We start from the raw sequence: 23169 nt of genomic DNA, 5'->3' as shown, positions 1-23169 counted from the left end.
CATGGTGACAGTTTAATGCCAGGACGAGTATACTTGTCCTGGTGTGCTAAGTACCGTTGCTCCAGGACGAGTATACTCGTCCAAGGTCCTGAAGGTGTTAAATAAAACATCCATGTTCTATGCTATGTCTACCGTATACCATAGAGGGCTGGCCAAAACAGGGGAGCCAAACGCTCCGCTGTCTCAGACAGTTCCTTACACTCAGACAGAGAGAACTGTTGTCCCTCTGACTGTAGGGGGCTGGCCAAAACAGGGGAGCCAAACACTCCGCTGTCTCAGACAGCCCCTTACACTCAGACGGAGAGAACTGTTGTCCCTCTGACTGTAGGGGGCTGGCCAAAACAGGGGAGCCAAAAACTCTGCTGTCTCAGACAGCCCCTTACACTCAGACAGAGAGAACAGTTGTCCCTCTGACTGTAGGGGGCTGGCCAAAACAGGGGAGCCAAACGCTCCGCTATCTCAGACAGCCCCTTTACAAAAAAATGTTTTAACAGTTGTTACAAATATTTACCTTCTTGGTGCCATCGCCTTTCGTAGGAACGCCAGTGCCACCATATGGATGTATGGGGTCCCTGAGGTTCCTCCGGAGCCACTTGGGGCCTGAACCTCCTTGTTATAATCCCTCCTGAAGCAGTCCCGGATATATCGCCAACGCGTTGTAACCAGTTTGACTATAGAAAAAAACATAAAAAATAAAATCATGGCGAAAGGAAAAGAACAATATTTTAATATATTAAAATACATATTGTTTTACTTTCCATATTTCTCCTGAGCCGCCACATTTAGATCCCCCTAGGTCTCAAAACCTCCGGCACAGATGTCCCTCCAGAGCCGCTGGGTACGATGATGATCAGTGTGGTGGCGGTCGGAGTGGTCCACTAATGCTGGATGCGCCTCCACCAGTTGGATGAGGAGCAAGTTATCTATCGTAGGAACCCCAAACTCCTCACCTTCCCTGGTGGAGCCTACAGAACCCTGAAAAAAAGGAAATACAAAATTAAATGTAAATCCTAATACAAAATGCAAATTAAAACTACTTAATTCATTCCCGCGACTGGTGGATCCTCGCTGGCGGCTCTAGGTGCAGATTGCTGAAACACTTTTTTTTTTTAAAAGAATGTATTTAAATAAAATAAAAAATGTGATATCTATATATATATATATATATATATATATATATACTTACTTCTTGACAGCCCAGGTCCGGGCTTGGTCCACCTCCCCTAGATGCTGGCGATTCCAGCACTGGAGCCCTGGCAGGTGAGCCGGCCACATCAGGAGAGCCCTCCACTGATATATTGACATATTGATTAATGCAACGAATCAAACAGTACAAACTCCAAGCGTTGATTTTATACTTACCGGCCACTGAATACGCCGGAGTCTTCTGGGTGGGTTTTTTGAATCTATTGTCGTTTTTGATGACATCTGTACGCAACAGAATACCAGACAAAATTAAGATAACGTTAAAGGAACTTGTTTAGAGCACTATTTCCACATATATCAACAATTATTATTATTATTTTTTTTAATACTTACTTTTTAAAATATAGATTGTTGCTTGCCCACCGCATAACTTTCTTTAAATTTCTCATTTTTTTTTATTTTTTTAGGAACGACCCTAATAATAAAATGATTAAAAAAATTAATCTGACAGGAGCCATAATCCCCACAAGTGCCATAAACACCATCAGAGACAGCAGCCCTGCATAGTGCCAGCAGCCCCCCACAGTGACATCAGCCCCCCAGTTCCAAACAACCTTCCCACAGTGCCCTCAGTCCCCCCAATGCCAGCAGCCCCCACAGTTCCAGCCACAAACACCCCCGCAGTGCCAGCAGCAACCACAGTTCCAGCCACAAAAACCCCTGCAGTGCCAGAAGCACTGTACATTTCCAGCCACAAACACCCTTGCAGTGCCAGCAGACCCCCCATTTCCAGCCACACACATGCCCGCAGTGCCAGCAGCAACCACAGTTTCAGCCAAAAACACCCCCGCAGTGCCAGCAGACCCCCCAATTCCAGCCACACACATCCCCGCAGTGCCAGCAGCAACCACAGTTTCAGCCGCAAACACCCCCGCAGTGCCAGCAGACCCCCCAATTCCAGCCACACACATCCCCGGAGTGAATGCAGCAACCACAGTTTCAGCCACAAACACCCCACAGTGCCAGCAGCACCCACAGTTCCAGCCACATAAACCCTGGCAGTGCCAGATGCACCGCACAGTTCCAGCCTCCAGCCACAAACATCATTGTAGTGCCAGCAGACCCCCCAGTTCCAGCTACACCCCACACCCCCTGCAGTGAAGCCCCCCAGTGCCAGAAGACCCCATAAAGGCAGCCCCCATCACCAGTGCCAGCAGCCCCCACTGTTCCAAACACACACACACCCCTTCCCAAGTGCCAGGAGCCCCCCCCCCCCCCCCCTAGAAATTGATAGATAGAAAGAAAGAAAGAAAGATAGATAGATAGATAGATAGATAGATAAAAAGAAAGATAGACAAACAAACAGAAATTCATATACTTACCTGTCTCATCAAGTTGATGATATAAAATGGCCGACGATGAGGGGAGGGACAGGAAGTTACTGGGCATGCGCAGAGATGTCAACGGTTTCTAACGGATCCGTGTCAAAGCGGTGCCAGGACAAACGGATCAGTCCCCATTGACTTACATTGTAAGTCTGGACGGATCCGTTTGGCTCCGCACGGCCAGACGGACACCCGAACGCCGCGAGCTGCGTTCGGGTGTCTGCCTGCTGAGCGGAACGGAGGCCAAACGGAGCCATACTGATGCATTCTGAGTGGATCCTTATCCACTCAGAATGCATGGGGCTGTACGGATCCGTTCGGAGCCGCTTGTGAGAGCCTTCAAACGGAACTCACAAGCGGAACCCCGAACGGGGTTTAGCTGACCGGCTAAAAGATTAGGAGTGAGGACAGCCTAATAAGCATGTTGATATTATGGAGGAGGAGGAGACGACGAGAAAAGGAAGATTGAACCATATACCCTTTTTTGTGGTGGAAGGGGTGCATGGGAATACAGTGTATTCAATACACCATAAAAGACACATTTAATGTGCCTTTATGTGTAGTCGCTTTCCTCTGGTGGAGTAGAGAAGTCAGGGGAAATCCATGCCTTGTTCATTTTGATAAGAGTCAACCTGTCAGCATTTTCAGTTGACAGTCAGATGCACTTATCAGTTTGTATGCCCCCAGCTGCACTAAATACCCACTCTGACAAAATGCTTGGAGCAGGGCAGGCCAGCACCTGCAAGGCATAGAGCGCCAGTTTGTGCTACGTGTCCAGCTTGGACACCCAATAGTTGTAAGGCACAGAGTGATCATTGAGGATGCTGACACAGTCTGCTACGTACTCCTTCACCATCTTCCAAAACGTTCCCTCCTTGCGACATTAGGCTGCACATCAGGGTGAGGGTGTTGGCGGGGTGTCATGAAACTTTCCCAGGCCTTAGAGTGTGTTGCCTTGCCTTTGTTGGAACTGCTGTGTGTTAGCCTCATCTTCCCTCCTCAGTTGCCCAAGGAACTACGTACTCTTCCGCCAGCGTTGTCAGATGGAAATTTTTGGAGCAATTGTTCCACAAGCACCTTCTGGTATTGCACCATTTTGCTAGTCCTCTCCACCACAGGAATGAGGGGGTCGAGAAGAGTGAACAACCAGTAATAGGTTTTGGCCAAAATGCATATTGCGCGAGGGTCACGGGAAAGGCAGCATAACATAAAGTCAGCCATGTGTGCCAGAGTCCCAACAAACAAGACTTTGCTGTCCTCATCAGGAGGATGACTCTCAATCTCCTCATCCTATTCCTCCTCTTCGGCCCATCCACGCTGAACAGATGGAATAAACCAGCTATGGGTACTACCCTCTGTAGTGGAGGCAACCTTCTCCTGCTCCTCCTCCTCATCATCATCATCCAATTTGCACTGAGAAGACGAACGGAGAGTGATCTGGCTATCACCCTGTGTACTGTCTTCCCCCATTTCCACCTCTTCCACATGCAAAGCGTCCGCCTTAATTGTGAGTAGCGAGCGTTTCAGTAGACACAGAAGTGGGATGTTACTCTGATGATAGAAGCATCGCCACTCACCATCTGTATTAAATGTTCAAAGCTGCGTAAAACCTCACAGAGGTCAGACATCCATGCCCACTCGTCGCTTGTGAATAGTGGAAGCTGACGGAAAAGGTGACGACCATGTTGCAGCTGGTATTCCACTACTGCCCTCTACTGCTCACAAACCCTCGCCAACATGTGGAACGCGGAGTTCCAGCGCATGCTCACGTCGCACAACAGTCGGTTAGCTGGCAATTGCAAGTGCTGCTGCAGGGTTGCCAGACCGGCGGCAGCTGTAGATGACTTTTGGAAATCCTCACACACGCGGCACACCTTCACCAGTAGCTCAGGCAAATTGGGGTAGGTTTTGAGAAAGCCTCGTAAGCCACCACCAAGTTACAGCCATTATCAGACATACCATGCCTGGATGTAGGTTGAGTCTGGTCTCTTATACCCTGCCGCAGCTCTGCGGTGGTGTGCTGTTTGTCCCCTAAGCAAATTAGTTTCAGCACAGCCTGTTGCGGCTTTCCCACTGCAGTGCTACACTGCTTCCAGCTACTGACTGATGGCTGACTGGTGCTGCAAGATGAGAATTCAGAGGTGGAAATGGAGGAGGAGGTGGAGAAGGAGAAGGGGGGTTGCAGCCACTAATGAAGGTGGTGGCGGAAATCCTGATGGAAGTAGGGCCCGCAATCCTTGGCATTGGTATGTGACATCCCAGGTGCAACTCTCTCCCGGCCTCCACAATGTTAACCCAGTGTACCGTCAGGGAAATGTAGCTTCCCTGGCCAAAAGAACTTGTCCATGTGTCAGTCATAAAGTGGGCCGTCCCAATAACTGCGTTGGTGAGGGCACAAGTGATGTCACAGGACACATGCTGGTGTAAGGCGGGAATGGCACACTGAAAAAATTGTGGGGGCTGGGGACTGACTAACGAGAGACGGCCTCTGCCATCATGCTGCGGAAAGCCTTGGTGTCTACAAGCCTACATGACAACATGTTCAGTGCCAGCAATTTGGAAAAGTGCACATTTAGTGCTATGGCCTGTGGGTAGGTGGCTGGGTATTTGCTCTTTTGTTCAAAGGCCTGGGGTATGGAAATTTGTACACTGCACTGGGACATGGAAGTGGATGCGGTAGACGATGGTGCTTGCAAAGGTCCAGGTGCAGAGTGGGAGGCAGCCGGGCCTGTGTTGTGGACAGGGGATTGGCTAGCACGTAACAGAGGAGAAGAAGAGGCAGTGGTGTGACCCGCAGACACTGATTGTGGACCCAGGCATTCGGCCCATCTATTAAGGTGCTTTGATGCCATATGGCGGATCATGCTGGTAGTGGTGAGGTTGATAGTGTTCACACCACTGCTCATTTTTGTACGGCACAGGTTGAAAATGACATTTCATTTATCATCTGCACTTTCCTCAAAAAAGAGCCAGAGTGCGGAATACCTACCCATTTGCAAGGGACATTGCTGCAAGGGGTGCTCTTGAGAACAGTTTGGTGTTGCCTGCCTTCTCTCTTTTGCCACCCCACTGACTCTTCCAGCCTGTTGCAGCGCTGCAGATCTCTCCCTCTCTGTACTGCTGTCCTCGCTCAGCTTTCCACCTTCCTAGTTTGGGTCAGTGGTTTCATCATCCACCACCTCCTCTTCCACTTCCTCACTCTGGTCATCCTCCTGACTTGTTGACCTAACAAGAACCTCACTTATTGACAACTGTGTCTCATACTTATCATGAACCTCTTGAGACACTAATTGGGGTTGACTTATTGTCAACTGTGTCTCATCATCATCATCCACCTCGTGAAACACTAATTGCCGTTCCCCACCGTCATCTTATTCTGACTGTGGATGCTAAAAAGTTTGTGAATCAGTGCACAAGATCTCCTCATGTCCCTCTTCAAGTGGGCTTGGCTAAAGGGTTAATTCAAGAAATGACTATGAAAAGAGCTCCTAAGAATATCTGAGTGTTGGATCACTTGTTTGCCAAGACTGTCCGTGGTGGGAGGAAGGAGGATGAGGGTGAGGATTCTGTTGACCAGACTCTTTGCTACTGAGACTGGACTTTGTGGCAAACAGGGTGGTGCTTATCCGACTGGAAGCATTATCTGCGTCAATCCAACCGACCACCTGGTCACACTGGTGTGATTTTGAGGCTGGTGTCCTGGACCACCCTGCAAACTGGTACATGTAACTAGGTATCGTGGATGAGTGTGTTTCTTGTGTTCTGGCAGCAGGCACAGTTTCACCCCGCCTAGGGCCACGGCCTCAGCGTGCACCATCAGCAGCACGGCCACTTCCCCGTCCCTTACTGCTCGCCTTGAGCATATTAAATGGTTTATATGCTTGCAAGTATGTCACACATACAGACGCATAGGTTTTGTAAGTGTAGGCGCAAATAAATTATACAGTAAATGTAGCGCAGGTAATGTATACAATATATTGATCAGCACAGCAGGAAATAGAGTGGTGGTGCGTGTGTTCCAGGGCAGGCGTCCCATGTAGATAAAAGGAAAGAAGGACCGACACTCGCTGTTGGTATATAATCTTGTAATTTACTGTCACATTCCAGTGACGCATTTCGGCATACAATCTGCCTTTATCAAAATGCACAGTTTGATAAAGGCAGATTGTATGCCAAAACGCGTCACTGGAATGTGACAATAAATCACAAGATTATATACCAACAATGAGTGTCGGTCCTTCTTTCCTTTATCTACAAGTAGTGCAGGTAATAGCGCTGTCACCTGCGGCAATTTTTTTTAAATGTCACTGATATTTAGGTTGCACAAACGTTATACAGGAGATGTAGCGCAGGTAATGTTGCTATCACTAGTGATAGACGAACATCGGCCGGGATGGTTTGCAAACGCGATCGTGCAAACGTGATCAATTGTTCGCGAACCGCAAGTTTGTGGTGGGCCCCTTTCACTTTAATGGCAGGCGAACCTAAAAAACATTCAGCTCATATTTGCATCCACCAAATACTTAGTAGAAGTGTACAAATAATCCCACAACATGGACAGTGACATACTAGAGGAGTATCAATGACTAAAATTCCAACAAAAAATATGTATCTTAATCAGGGGACATTTTAATGCGTCTTAAAGGGAAATTCTCTGAAATGTGCCCTGTTGGAACCTAGAATTTTTAATTTTAGACCACAGGATTACGGGCCTTAAAAATTAGGCATGCACCTGACATAAAATAAATTCTGACTATGTGGCTCGAGGTACATTATGCGTTCACTGAATAACAATTTTACTGTAGCCCACTTTTTCCCCCACTTTTTTTGGGGCAACTGGTATATCACACCAGTAGAAATGATTTGTTCCAATGTCGTTTGTCACAATCTGTAGCTGAGTTAACGCAGCAAAACCGCAAACAAGTGCTGCACTACCTAAATGCATTATATGGAAAGTATATAATTGGTATATAACATTCCTGCTTCAATCAGTTTTTTGGGGGGACAACTGGTATATCACACCAGTAGAAATTATTTGTTCCAATGTCGTTTATCACTATCTATAGCTGAGGTAACGCAGTAAAACCGCAAACGAATGCTGCACTACCCAAATACACTATATAGAAAGTATATTATTTGTATATAACACCCCTGCTTCAATCAGGGGAAACTGGTATATCACACCAGTAGAAATTAATTGTTCCAATAGCGTTTGGCACTTTGTGTAGCTGCAGTATCGCAGCAGAACCGCACACAACTGCTGCACAATACAAATGCACTATAATATACTTTCTATGTTAGAAAGTATATTATAAGTATATTACACCCTTCAGTAAGCACACCTATACCAGTCCTTAAAAGGACTTTTGTGGCCCTATTAGCTAGCATTTAGTATCCCTAACAATCTGTCCCTGCTCCATACAGCAACCTCTCTATACACTGGCAAAATACTGAATGTAAAATGGCGGCCAGATCAGGTTAATTTATAAGGTAGGGGGTACATCCATGTGCTTAAACGTTTCAATTGTCTGTCCTGTACCACCTGATGGATGTGTTATGGGTCAAAGTTCTTCACAATGTAAAAGAATATGGCGCTGGCGGACATTTCCATATGTTCGCCCGTTTGGCTAATCGCGAACGAGCAAGGTTTGCCACGAAACGACCGCCGGGCAAACCGCAAGGCCATCTCTAGCTGTCACCAGCGGCGGAAAAATTACACTTAATGTCACTGATATTTAGTATGTGCAAACATTATACAGGAGATGTAGCGCAGGTAATGTCCCTGTCAGCAGCGGCCAAACAATTGTGCTGAATGTCACAGATATTTACTATGCGTAAATGCAACACAACAGATGTAGCAGAAGTTGTGTCACTGTCAGCAGCGGCCAAACAATTGCATGCAATTTAGAGCAGGTTGTGCTAATAATATATATTGCAGACAGATAAAACAATAGTCCTCAAAAGTATTTTTGGGTCTTTAACACCTTTCAATAATAAACCCTGCCTAAAAAAATAAACCAATTCCTGTCCCTACACTGCCACTTCTACTGCTGCTCTCCCTGACTAAGACTGAGCCAAACCATGTGTTATCGGGTGCTATATAGCACCCGATGACGCGTCCCGGCCAGCCAATCACTGTAATGCCAGCAATCAACATGGATATGGCATTACAGTGAGTGCCAGTACTCCTCCGCACGTTTATTGGCTGCATAGCAGCCAGCAAACGTGCAGGAAGGAGAATTGAGCAACGTGCTTGAACACACATCGCAATGCTGGAGTCAAAATGGTGTTCGGACGAGCATGCTCGCCCAACACTAGTGCCTATATATATATTTTTTTTTGCAGTAATGAAGTATGCCACTATATGCTTTCACCAGAAATAACTGCAGCAGTGAACTGAGAATATATATTTCTTGTTGTTCTTTTTTACTGAAAAACACCCCTATACACTTTCAACAGAAATATATATATAATATATATTTCTTGTTGGACTAAATTAGGCCACTATACGCTTTGAGGACAAAAAAAATGTAAGAGTAAAGTGCTTATATATATTTCTTGCAGTATGGAAATACGCCACTATACGCTTTTACCAGAAAACACTGCAACAGAGCACTGAGAATATATATTTCTTGTTGGACTGAATTAGGCCACTATACGCTGTGACCAGAAAAAAATTAGAGAGTGAAGTAATGAAAGACGCCACTATACGCTTTCACCGGTAATAACTGCAGAAGCGACCTGAGAATATATATTTCTTGTTGGACTGAAATAGGCCACTATATGCTTTAACCAGAAAACAATTAAATAGTGAAGTGTGTATATATTTGTCTTTTTTTACTGAAAAACACTTTCAACAGCAACCACTGCAACAGTGCAGTGCGTATTTTTTTTTCTTTTTTAAATAAAATACGCCCCTATACGCTTTCACCAAAAATAACTGTAACAGTGCAGCGTGTATATATTTGTCTTATTGTTACAGAAATATGCCCCCTATATGGAACTGAAATAACTGCAACACCGCAGTGCATATATATTTGTCTCCTTTTTACGGAAACACGCCCCTATGCGCTTTTAACAGAAATCACTGCAGCAGTGCACTGAGAATATATATTTCTTGTTGGACTGAATTAGGCCACTATACGCTTTGACCAGAAAGAAATTTGAGAGTGAAGTGCGAGTAGATATTTCTTGCAGTAATGAAATATGCCACTATACGCTTTCACCAGAAATAACTGCAGAAGTGACCTGAGAATATGTATTTCTTGTTGGACTAAAATAGACTACTATACGCTTTACCCAGAAAACAACAAAATAATTAAGTGCATATATATTTTTCTGGTAGTACTGAAATGCGCCCCTATACGCTTTGACCAGAAATAACTGAAACAGTGCAATGTGTATATATTTTTCTTCTCGTCCTGAATAAGATATAAGCCACTAAAGGCTTTCCAACATAACACTTGCAGCCCAATAACAAAAAGTTTGAATGGCAGAGCTGTCTAATGACTATTTGGATCCCCAAATAGTTGATCCCTGCACTTGTAAATCACTTTCCTATCAATATCCCTAATGCCTTCTGATGTCTCTACCTGCACTAAGATGCTGTGAAATGATTTCTCCCTATCTTTTCCCTGCACTTATAAATCCTTTTTTCAGTTTTTTTTTTTAAACATAGAGGTTTTTCCACTTGCTGCCCCTGCACTCTGAATGCTGGAAAATGGCAGAATCTAAAATGGCTGCCATATTTATAGGGCTGTGACTTAACAGGGCTGGCTGGCTGCTGATTGGCGCATGCAGGCATGTCAATCTGGGTGATCCTGCCTTCCCAGAGTTCCATGCCCCATGTCCTCAATCCTCACACGTGTAGCCGCCATTTTAGGAAAATTGCGATTCGCTACCACGAAGCACAAGGAAATTTGCATTCATTGTGAATCACATTTTTCCTGAAATTCTAAACAAATTCCACTTTGTCAACTTTGATTCACTCATCTCTAGTTACCATGAAGCGAGAGGAAATTCGGATTTGGTTCAAATCGATTTTTTCCTGAAATTCGGATCAAATTCCACTTTGTCAACTTCGATTCACTCATCTCTAGTGGCCAAATTGGGTGGTCAAGCATATTATTTGGCTCTACATTCACTGTTAGTCAAATTCAAGGCAGTTTTTATCCCACATGTGTGCTACTCTCACATCTTTTCATAGAGTGTTTGCCTGCTAGAGATGAGGCTGCCTATGAGGAGTGGGTTAGAGCTGAAGTTAGTAAGAGTTGGCTGTGAGCCTGAGAGATATAGTCTTTATTGGAATATGAGCGGTCAAATGCAAATTGGGCAATGCTGTTAATGAACCCAATATGAAACGTCTTAGGCCTCTTTCACACTTGCGTTGTCCGGATCCGGCGTGTACTCCACTTGCCGGAATTACACGCCGGATCCGGAAAAACGCAAGTGTACTGAAAGAATTTGAAGACCGCGCGGCTCCCGGGGCGCTCCAGAGTGACGTCAGAGCGCCCCATGCGCATGGATGACGTGTCCATGAGATCACGTGATCCATGCGCTTGGGGTGCCCTGACGTCACTCTGGAGCGCCCCGGGAGCCGCACAGACGGTAAGTATGCTGCTCCCCCGCTCCCCGCTACACTTTACCATGGCTGCCATGGTAACCACTCTAAAAAAGCTAAACGTCGGATCCGGCAATGCGCCGAAACGACGTTTAGTTTAAGGCTGGATACGGATCAATGCCTTTCAATGGGCATCGGATCCGGCCTTGCGGCAAGTCTTCAGGATTTTTGGCCGGACCAAAAAGTGCAGCATGCTGCGGTATTTTCTCTGGCCAAAAAACGTTCCGTTCCGGAACTGAAGACATCCTGATGCATCCTGAACGGATTTCTCTCCATTCAGAATGCATTAGGATAATCCTGATCAGGATTCTTCCGGCATAGAGCCCTGACGATGGAATTCTATGCCGGAAGACAATAACGCAGGTGTGAAAGAGCCCTTAATGCCTGTTTAACCCATTCCTAACCAGTGCTGTACGGCATTGTGGGATATGACTTAAGCTCCAGCGCCATACAGGTACAGTGCGCTGATCGGGTAGCATGTGTATTGTAGTGCACTGTAGAGGAGATCAGACCCCCAAAAGATTCACAGTGGGACAAAAAAAGGGTTTTACGTAATAATAAATAAAAGTTCCAAGTAAAAAAAAAAAGTCACCTTTTATCATAATTAAGTCAGCTCTATTAAAATATCACATAATTCACCCCATCAGTTGAACACCGTAAAAAAACTAAATTAGAAAAGTGCCAACACACCCATTTTTTGTCACCTTGTCTCATAAAAACTGTAATACCTACGCGATAAAAAATTCATATGTACCTCAAAGTGGTACCAATCAAACTGTCATCTCATCCCGAAAACAATGAGACCATACATACAAGATATTTGTTTTTTCTTTTAAAAAATGTTTTTATTGTTTAAAACTTAACAAAAAAAATTTGATATATTAGGTATTGCTGTGTCCATAACAACCTGGTCACCTTGCCTCACAAAAAGTGTAATGCAAGCTATAAAAAAGTTGGTACCCCAAAATGGTACCAATCAAACTGTAATCTAATCCTGCTAATATTTAGCACCTATATAACACAATTGCCCCCCCCCCCAAAAAAAAAATATGGGTCTTAGAAAATGGCAACAAAAAAACAAAATTTCTTCTTTTCAAAAATGCTTTTACTGTGTAAAACTTAACAAAAATAAAAAAGACATACAGTATTAGGTATTCCCCGCATTCATAACAACCAGCTGTATAAAAATATCAAATTATCTACCCTGTCAGGTGAATACTCTAAAAAGAAATAATTAAAAACAGTGCCAGAACACTAAATTTTTGTCACCTCGCCTTACAAAATGCATGATATCGAGTGATCAAAAAGTCATATTTACTCCAAAATAGTACCAATTAAAATGTCACCTCATCCCACAAAAAATGAACCTCCACATAAGACAATTGGCCAAAAAAATAAAAAACAATGGCGCCCATTAACAAATGCATCAAAATCTGCACTGCAAAAGCCATATGGTAATCCTTCCCTTCTGAGTCTTGCCATATGCCCCTACAGTAGTTAACCACCACATATGGTGTGTTGCAGTTTTCAGGAGAAAATAGGTATCAAATTATGGCATGCTTTTCTCCAGTTACCCCTTGTGAAAATGAAAAATTTGGAGCTATAGCAACATTTTATTGGATGAAAGAAAACTTTTCATTTACACAGCCAAGTCTTTCTAAATATTGTAAAACGCCTATGGGGTGCTCAGTATACCCCATAATAAATTATTTACGTAGGTTCCAAAATGGGGTCATTTTTTCTGGGTTTCCACTGTAGAAGTACGTCAGGGTCTCTTAAAATACAAAAATGTACCCAAAAACCATTCTAGCAAAATCTGACTTCCAAAAACCATGTGGCACTTCTTTCCTTCTGACCGCTGCTATGTGCCCCTTGGGCAGTTTACCACCACATATCAGGTATTTATGTAAACTGCAGAAGCAGAGTAATGTACAGTTGCAAGAAAAATTATGTGAACCCTTTGGAGTTATATGGATTTCTGCACAAATTGGTCATAAAATGTGATCTGATCTTCATCTAAGTCACAACAATAGACAATCACAGACTGCTTAAACTAATAACAAACAAAGAGTTAAATGTTGTCATGTTTTTATTGAACACACCATGTAAACATTCACAGTGCAGGTGGAAAAAGTATGGAGTCCAATCAATGAGATGAGATTGGAGGTGTTGGTTACAGCTGCCCTGCCCTATAAAAAACACACACCAGTTCTGGGTTTGCTTTTCACAAGAAGCATTGCCTGATTTGAATGATGCCTCACACAAAAGAGCTCTCAGAAGACCTAGGATTAAGAATTATTGACTTGCATAAAGCTGGATAGGGTTATAAAAGTATCTCCAAAAGCCTTGCTGTTCATCAGTTTACAGTAAGACAGATTTTCTATAAATGGAGAAAGTTCAGCACTGCTGCTACTCTCCCTAGGAGTGGCCGTCCTGTAAAGATGACTGCAAGAGCCATAGCGCAGACTGCTCAATGAAGTGAAGAAGAATCCTAGAGTGTTAGCTAAAGACTTACAAAAGTCTCTGGCATATGCTAACATCCCTGTTAGCAAATCTATGATACGTAAAACACTAAACAAGAATGGATTTCATGGGAGGATACCAGAGAGGAAGCCACTGCTGTCCAAAAAAAACCCCATTGCTGCACGTTTACAGTTTTCACAAGAGCACCTGGATGTTCCACAGCAGTAGTGGCAAAATATTCTGTGGACAGATAAAACCAAAGTTGATTTGTTTGGAAGAAATACTCAACAATATGTGTGGAGAAAAAGAGGCACAGCACACCAACATCAAAACCTCATCCCAACTGTGAAGTATGGTGTTGGTGGCATCATGATTTGGGGCTGCTTTGCTGTGTCAGGGCCTGGACAGATTGCTATCATCGAAGGAAAAATGAATTCCCAAGTTCATCAAGACATTTTGAAGGAGAAGGCCATCTGTCCACCAGCTGAAGCTCAACAGAAGATAGGTGTTGCAACCGGACAACAACCCAAATCATAGAAGTAAATCAACAACAGAATGACTTAAACAGAAGAACATACACCTTCTGGAATGGACCAGTCATGACCTCAACCCGATTGGGATGCTGTGGCATGACCTCAAGAAAGCGATTCACACCAGATATCCCAAGAACTGAAACAGCTCTGTAAAGAGGAATGGTCAAGAATTGCTCCTGACCGTTGTGAACGTCTGATCTGCAACAACAGGAAACATTTGGTTGAAGTTATTGCGGCCAAAGGAGGTTCAACCAGTTATTAAATCACATACTTTTTCCACCTGCACTGTGAATGTTTACATGGTGTGTTCAATAAAAACATGGTAACATTTAATTATTTGTGTGTTATTAGTTTAAGCAGACTGTTATTGTCTATTGTTGTGACTTAGATGAAGATCAGATGACATTTTATGACCAATTTGTGCAGAAATCCATATAATTCCAAAGGGTTCACATACTTTTTCTTGCAACTGTAGTTTGAGGTTTACTTTGCTTTCAACTCTTGCTGTGTTGCAATAAAAAAATTGATTAACAAAAAAATAAGCAAAAAAAACCATAACATTTTTACATTTTGCCTCCATTTTACTTTGATTCTTGTGTAACATCTCAAGAATTAGTAAAGATTGTAACATCAGTTTTGAATAATTCGAGAGGTGAGTTTTTAAAATTTGAAAATTTTCTTGAAAATTAGAAAAATTGATTCTAAAATTATAAGCCTTCTAACATCCTAAAACAATAAAATTACATTTACAAAATTATACTTTGATACTTAAAGTTGACATATGGGGAATGTTGATTGATAACTATTTGATGAGATATTACAATCTGCCTTAAAAGTAGAGAAATTTTAATTTTGAAAATTGTGAATTTTTCAAAATTTTTATAAATTGTGGATTTTGTTTTATAAATAGTGGTGAAATATATTGACTCAAATATATCACTGTCATGAAGTACAGTGTGTCACGAAAAAACACTCTCAGAATGGCTTGGATAAGTTAAAATGTTTTAAAGTTATTACCACATAAAGTGACGATTATGTCCCCAAACACAGGTATGGGCGCTGGGTATCTTCACTCCTTCCCTCTTCTGCACGCCGTGCTAACAGGCACGGACACTGGGGTTCTTAGCTATGGTTTGCATTCCTGACACCAGCATGTCCCTCCTGGCTCTGAGCAGAGCATGCACTCTGGCTCAGAGTCCCTTGTGTGCATTTAGGGTGTGTGCGGGTGTGTCTCTCCTACATGGTGAGGGAGCCTGCGCATGTCCTCTATCTTCCCCTACCTATAGCTGGTATGCAGGAGGTACTTAAAGGCGCCTCCTTCTTACAGGAAGGCACCGGTGCAACTTAGGTTCCTAGCTTCTCTAGCTTTCTGTTTAAGCAAAGGTGTTCTGTTGGTTCTTCGGACTTTGGATTATGTTTTATGGACTTTGCTTGATTGCTGCCTGCCATAACCCTGATCTAATTTTATGAACTTTGCCTGACTGCTGCCTTCCTTGACTTCTGCCTTCGTACCCTGACTAAGCTTTCGTCTGATTAGCCTCTGGCCTCCCAGTATCCACTGGGGGTATTTTGTCACCTGGAGGTCAGTCCAGTGGGTTCACTTTATGGTCCCTATTTGCTTGTGTTACAATTCCCCTCTGAGGTAGCACCTGGTAACCCCTCGGGGAAGTCTCTTCTCACCATCAGAGGTATTGTATGAAGAAAGAAGGCTGTGCTTAGACATCACCCTCAGAGGGATTTGGTCACATGGGGCTGCAGGTTTTCACCCACTGGTCATAACAGTGACACATGTCAGATTTGCAAAAAATGGACTGGGCAGGATGGTGAAAACAGGCCTGGAGTGGAAGAGGTTAATGACTGGGGGAATGGGTGAGGAATGGTGTAAGAGAAGTTGGGGCAGGTTCAGAGAATGTTCTTGTGTAGAAAAAATATGCTTGACAGAACATTCAGCTGAGGACATCTCTATTAATGGAGTTAATTATTGATAAAAAGTATTATTAAATCAAGGGCCATGTCACATACAGTATGTGGACAGAATGCTCTGTGTATTTATCATGCAAGGATTCATCACAGAAATAATTGTAACTATACATACTGTATCAGAGGCTACACTTGACTTGAATAGTATATTAAATAGACAATGTTCTACTTCTAACAATACTACAATGTTTAATATGTAAAGTGTAAGTTGTTACCATATTATGTATATGACAAGCTTTCTACTTACTGTACTGTATGTTACAACTGGAAAATATGAAATATGTTATATAGTACTTTTAATAGTAAAAAGAATTGCTTAAGATTTATTCAAAATTCTTACATATAATCTCTCTTCTCTTTCTTTTCCTTCTTCCCTTTATTTATTTTTCTTTCATTCTTTCATTCTTGTTTTCTTTCTTGTTTGCTTTCTTCTCATGTAAAAAAAAAAGAAGCTTACTTGGTCTTTTAAAGAGAACTTGCCAGGATTTTGGCCTTTCTACTGCAAGCATCCTTCAATGCAGTACCTGGCACAGTCACACTCATATGAACTTTGCTGAGCCAAGTACTCCAAGAGTGCCAGATGTGGATCAGGTGTTACAGTGAAGGTGCCATGGAAAAATAGGCCATCAATTATAATGATTCCCAGAAAATTCTTTTAACTGTTTATTTAACATAAAAATATCTCAAGTACGTCAAAAGGATAACATGTTGATGTATGCAAATCATGGGTCTGCTCCATGACTCAATCTATGGTAAATTGTTGAAGTTTATAGTGTATATATATAGTGGATATAAAAAGCCTACACACCCCTGTTAAAATGTCATATTTCTGGGCTATGAAAAAAATAGACAAAGATAAATCATTTCAGAACTTTTTCCACCTTTAATGTGACCTATAAACTGTGCCACTCAATTGAAAAACAAACAAATATTTTAGGTGGAGAAAAGAAAACAAAAAAACTTAAATAATGTGTGCACACCCTTTTATAACTAGGGATGTAGCTGTGTTCAGAATTAAGCAATCACATTCAAAATCATGCTAAATAGGAGTCAGTATACACCTGCCATCATTTAAAGTGCCTCTGACTAACCCTAAATAAAATTCAGCTGCTCTAGTTGGTCTTTCCTGAAATTTTCTTAGTCGCATCCCACAGCAAAAGCCATGGTCCACAGAGAGCTTACAAAGCATCAGACGGATCTCATTATTAAAAGGTATCAGTCAGGAGAAGGGTACAAAATAATATCCAAGGCATTAGCTATGCCATGGAACACAGTGAAGACGGTCATCATCAAGTGGAGAAAATATGGCAAAACAGTGACATTACCAAGAACTGGATGTACCTCCAAAATTGATGAAAAGACAAGAAGAAAACTCGTCTGGGAGGCTACCAAGAGGCCTACAGCAACATTAAAGGAGCTGCAGGAATATCTGTCAAGTACTGGCTGTGTGGTACATGTGACAACAATCTCCCGTATTCTTCATATGTCTGGGCTATGGGGTAAAGTGGCAAGACAAAAGTATTTTCTTACAAATAAAAACATCCAAGCCAGGCTACATTTTGCAAAAACACATCTGAAGTCTCCCAAAAGCATGTGGGAAAAGGTGTTAGGGTCTGATGAAACCAAGGTTGAACTTTCTGGCCAAAAACAACACTGCACATGACCAAAAGAACACCATACCCACAGTGAAGCATGGTGGCGGCAGCATCATGCTTTGGGGCTGTTGTTCCTCAGCTGGAACTGGGGCCTCAGCTAAGCTAGAGAGAATTATGAACAGTTCCAAACACCAGTCAATATTGGCACAAAACCTTCAGGCTTCTGCTAGAACTTCATCTTTCAGCATGACAACGACCCAAAGCATACATCCAAATTAACAAAATAATAGCTTCACCAGAAGAAGATTAAGACCTGAATCTGATAGAAATCTGTGGGGTAATCTGAGGAGGGCTGTGCACAGGAGATGCCCTCTTAATCTGACAGATTTGGAATGTTTTTAAAGAGAAATTGGCAAATCTTGCCAAGTCAAAATGTGCCATGCTGATATACTCATATCCAAAAAGACTGAGTGCTGTAATAAAATCAAAAGGTGCTTCAACAAAGTATTAGTTTAAGGGTGTGCACACTTATGCAACCATATTATTTTCATTTTTCAATTTTTTCTTCCCTCTACCTAAAATATTTCAGTTTGTTTTTCAATTGAGTGGTACAGTTTATAGGAAAATTATTTCTTTGTCTCAGTTTTTTACATCAAAGAAACCTGACATTTTAACAGGGGTGTGTAGACTTTTTATATCCACTGTGTGTATATATGTGTGTGTATATATATATATATATATATATATATATATTCAGATATGTACTGCCTTAAACTTTCTCTTAACTCAACATTTGGTGAGATATGTGGCATAAGATGAAAAATAAAAAGTATATATCCTACAGGTGCCTGAGATGTAATCTATCCATCACCCATCCATCACCATAGCCTCCAATGTTAAAACACACATACAGGTGAAATTCTAAAAATTAGAATATGGTTCAAAAGTTCATTTTTTGTTTCAGTAATGCAACTTAAAAGGAGTTGCATTAATGCAACTTAAAATTAGAATATTGTGAAAAGGTTCAATATTCTAGGCTCAAAGTGTCATACTCTAGTCAGCTAATTAATCCATACCCCCTGAGCAAAGGGTACCTGAGAATTAAAATTATATCATATAATATTTAAATTATAAAAAATAAAGGCTTGAAATATCTCGCTTTGCATGTAATGAGTCTATCTCATATATTACTTTCACCTTTTAAGTTGCATTACTGAAATAAACAAACTTTGCACGATATCCAAATTTTTCGAGTTTTACCTATAGGTTTATAGTATATGTTTGTTTCTCCACTGGGTGGCCATGACAGGTGCCAATAGTCACCCATAGGCCCCCAAATAAAGTATACATTTAACATTTATAATATTTAAATACATATCACAGGACTGAATTAATTTTGTTTCTTAAGTAGTTAGAGTCTTTAACAAAATACCAAAACAATTAAGGGTGCACATATCTGTATATAATATCCCTTATTGTAAATAGCCAAATAAATGAAATTTGAATAATTATATCTATATAAAATAAAGTGGCATATCATAGTTTAATATATTTAAGTTTCAATTTGAAACATGACATGAACCCCCAAAATATAAGGATATATTTTACAAATTATTTAGCCTATGTTTGCCTCACATGGTTATGGTGCACATGTTCAAAGAGGTTTCCCAGGACTTAGCTATGAAAGACCCATCCTCGGAATAGGTCCTTAGTATCAGATCCATGCAGATCTGATGCCACTCCCTAAGGCCATATCAGGCAGCCACTGATGAAAACTATACACTGGACAGAATCACAATATTCTGTCATGTCCAATGTGTATTGGTTGTTTTAGGTTACTGCAGCTCAGCTCCTATTCAGGTGAATAGGACCTAAGATGTAGTAGGCCAGTGTTGGGAAACTACCCAGTGTATGGAGGATTCTGCTTGTGGCTCTATCCACTGTAAAGTATCTGGTTCTGGCGGCTCCCTGAAACAGCTAATCTGTGGGTTTCAGGGTGTCCGAACCATACTAATCTGATATTGATGACCTAGGATAGGTCATCAATATTTAAGTTCTGGAAAACCCCTTTAATGACTTTGCATTTCAAAAAATGAAAACTATTTAAAGGTGAAGCATGTCAAGTCACTAAACTCAACATATGACTAGGCTAAACTTCAATTCAATTTATATCTGTCTAAATATGGTTTAATGTGTTGTAAAATGTGAATGTTCTGTGTGTATATACTATTATTTATGGATATGGTACCAGCAACTTTATTGATCAATTAAAAAATATACACAAGGGAAAATAGTTTTTTTCTCTGTATTTTTCAAAATTTTAAATCCAGTTGTATATATGAAAATGGCACTTGTTTCTACAGTAAAAGTGAACAACTTGTTGAGTTCCAAGTATCAATTTATTTTTGTTTTCTTGTGGTTATGCTTTGATCTGTTTTGTAAATAAAACAGTTTTTGAATTCAAAAACTAATTTGTTCTTTCAGATTCCTTTTCTCCATAGAGTTCCGCTAGTTTTTTAAACTCTGGTCCCCAGTCATCCAAAAATGTATAATCCTGGTCAGAAGGTGTTCCTAAAGAATCTAGAGAGCTTATGGATCCTTCTTCAGACCTTTGACCCTCATAGGCATATGTCTGTAATGAGTCATAGGGGGGAACACTTGGGTCGCGGTCTGCCTCCGCCAACTTTTGATTGAGAAATTCCTGAACATTGATTGTTTCAACAGAAGACTGGTCCTGATGTCTTGGTGTACACATTATGTCTGGTCTTATGTCCCTTCTGTATTTTAAATCCTCTGCTGCACATGGGTTTCGAAGTGCTGAAATATCAAAAGCTTCAGTGTCTTCTTCCCCTCCACCTTCATCATCATATGTTACTACATTTTCACGCACATCTTCTTCAGAAATGATAAGAGGTTCCTTTTTTCCTCGCCTAAGAGTTATAAATAGAACAACTATAGCTAGAAAAAAAGAGAGAGGAAAAACACGTTTATTACCTGTATCACCAATTAACAGACTGCAAACTTGTTATTTCAATTTTTGCAACATGTATAAATATAGAAATGTTGGATTAATCAAAATATTTTATGGTAACAACAATATGTATCTGCAGTACTCTGAATAGTCCAGATTTTTCAACATGGTCTATATTTAAAGGGGTTGTCTCACTTTGTCAGCAAAATTGCATTTATCATGTACAGAAAGTTAATACAAAGAACTCACAAATGCATTGTAATTGTCCATATTGATGTCCAGCTTAATCAATATAAATCAATAAAAGAGGATCACAAAGTCAAAGTATAATGTCCAGCAGTATTGATCCCTTTAAAACATAACTTTTACTCTTCAATTTATAAAATAATATCACCGTAGTGGTTCACCAGTGAAAAGTGATAAGACAAACAACAATAATCAAGGATACAAAATGTTCCTGGGAGCTAGTCGTGGATACACCTATAGAGGGGTGAGTGAACACAAGGCAGCTAAGGGGAGCAGTGGGCAAAACTATACTCTCCCTATGCTCACCCTGGCTAAGACCTCAGCCCAGGGACGTCCCCTGATGGTGGAGACTCCCTGTCCTCGTTCCTGGGCTGACTGCCCTGCGTATACCCTCCTCTCCAAAAATAACAGAATGTGCTCCCCAGGAAGCTGATGGGTGTAGTAATGTGTCCCTGGTAACTGAATACTCTCAGGGGCACTAGTAGATAAAGACCAGTTCAATGTACAGGTGAATTAGATAAATATCACCTCTAAACATAAGGGACCAAGCACAGGGGCATCAAAACGGTGCGTTCCCAGGCTGGTTCCACAAAAGCCCCAATTGTCCATATTGCTTCCATTTCTGACTTGATTTCTTTTTGCATTGCATTATACACTGCTAGTTTCCATGATTATGACCACCCTGCAATCCAGCACGAATGATTATGTTTGCATAGTCAGGGAAAAAGAGCTGGCCTTTCTGGTGGCCAGGATCGTGGAAATGCTCACATGCCAGCACGTTTTTCCTATAGTGTGCAAGCACCGCCACTGCTGCTGGAGTTCAATGTGGCCATACAAGCAGTGTATAATGTGATAGAAAAAGTAATAACGCCAGCAAAGGAAGCAATATGGGCAATCACAATATATTAGAAAGTGACAGTGTATTAGCTTTCTATACATGATACATTTAATGTGCTGAAGTGAGACAACTCCTTTAAGTACACTCTACTCATTGTCACCTTTTTCAATCCCTACATGCTACAGGAAAGACAGCATAGGTCTCCTGCCAGATAGATAATAAAAAAATAATAATAGAGATATAGTTAAAATATAGTAAGCTCTCGGATACACTACAAATGAAGTTAATTTCCATTTTGGTAAAATCCTTGAGCAGCAATAGCTCTGTATACATGTAGAAAATGGATTATGTACTGTTGGAATGGATTTATATGGTGGATTACATTCAATAAGAAAATAATTTCTGCAGGACAGAGACAAAGGAAATAAACTGGGAAAATTAGAAAATATAAAGAAAGGAATGTAGTACCTGGCTCTGGCTGTTCCCTGAAACAGCTAATCTGTGGGGTTCAGGGTGTCCGAATCCCACTAATCTGATATTGATGACCTAGGATAGGTCATCAATATTTAAGTTCTGGAAAACCCCTTTCATGACTTTGCATTTCAAGAAATGAAAACGATACTGATCTTTATAGTATGCCTGTGCAGTTACATAAATATTCTCCTGATGTCCATGTAATATCAAAGAGCCATACTTTTCTCTATAGTATGTCTGTAATGCCTATATGTAGGGACAGACATGGACAGTGAGCCCTAAACTAGAACCAAGCTTTCTTCCTCTACCATCTTGCAGTATAAGTCCTACTTGGTAGAACCTCAACTGGACAACAGTCCCTACTCTAAATAAGTGTAGAGACAAACAAACACCAACAGGCAAGCAAACACAAATGCAGAGTCATACAGAAATGGGACAGAACCAGGCGAGCTACACAGTACTAACTGAGACAGAGGGTGGTCGGAAGACAAGCCAAGGTCAGAAACATAGAGGAATCTGTAAGCAAATGCAGGAACAGGGAACAAAGAACCTATCTAGTGAGCCAAACAAGACTATCACTGGCAATGGTGTATGGTCAGGAAGGGATTTAAATAAAGTGCTGAGTCTGTGGATCAGAACCTGATAGGTCCATTGACTTGGCACTCCATTAGTCAGAAACGCTAGAACAGTAATAGAGCAGCTGAGCCAATACTCTCCCCCAGTACACACCCACTACAGCCAGAAACAGAGCATTGCATCCTGTGACTAAGGATGCAGTCACATCTCCAGGAGGCATGGCTCAGCAGTGCATCTCTCCCGGTGCGGACGTGCCAAGGCTGAGGATCGCAACACTGGAGCCCGGACAGGTAAGTTTACTACAATGTCCAATAGTTTGGTTTGTGTAGAACCATAGTAGAT

The 23169-nt window shown here is 41.7% G+C and overlaps 1 protein-coding gene across 2 annotated transcripts in view; it reads right to left on the bottom strand.

Annotated features, from left to right (window-relative positions):
- Window positions 1-20189: 20189 nt before the first annotated feature.
- Window positions 20190-23169, bottom strand: part of CDH18 (cadherin 18) — a 601306-nt gene continuing 598326 nt past the window's right edge. Inside the window, exon 11 of one of the 2 annotated variants that reach the window (XM_044293327.1) lies at window positions 20190-20680. In XM_044293327.1, the coding sequence (XP_044149262.1) occupies window positions 20190-20680 (491 nt within the window). The remainder of the gene's footprint in view (window positions 20681-23169) is intronic. The other variant, XM_044293328.1, reaches the window with a different exon arrangement.

Source organism: Bufo gargarizans, chromosome 5 (genome assembly GCF_014858855.1).
Source record: "Bufo gargarizans isolate SCDJY-AF-19 chromosome 5, ASM1485885v1, whole genome shotgun sequence".
NCBI lineage: Eukaryota > Metazoa > Chordata > Amphibia > Anura > Bufonidae > Bufo > Bufo gargarizans.
The sequence above is the reverse complement of the archived record's forward strand: the minus strand, read 5'-3'. Positions and strand labels throughout refer to the sequence as shown.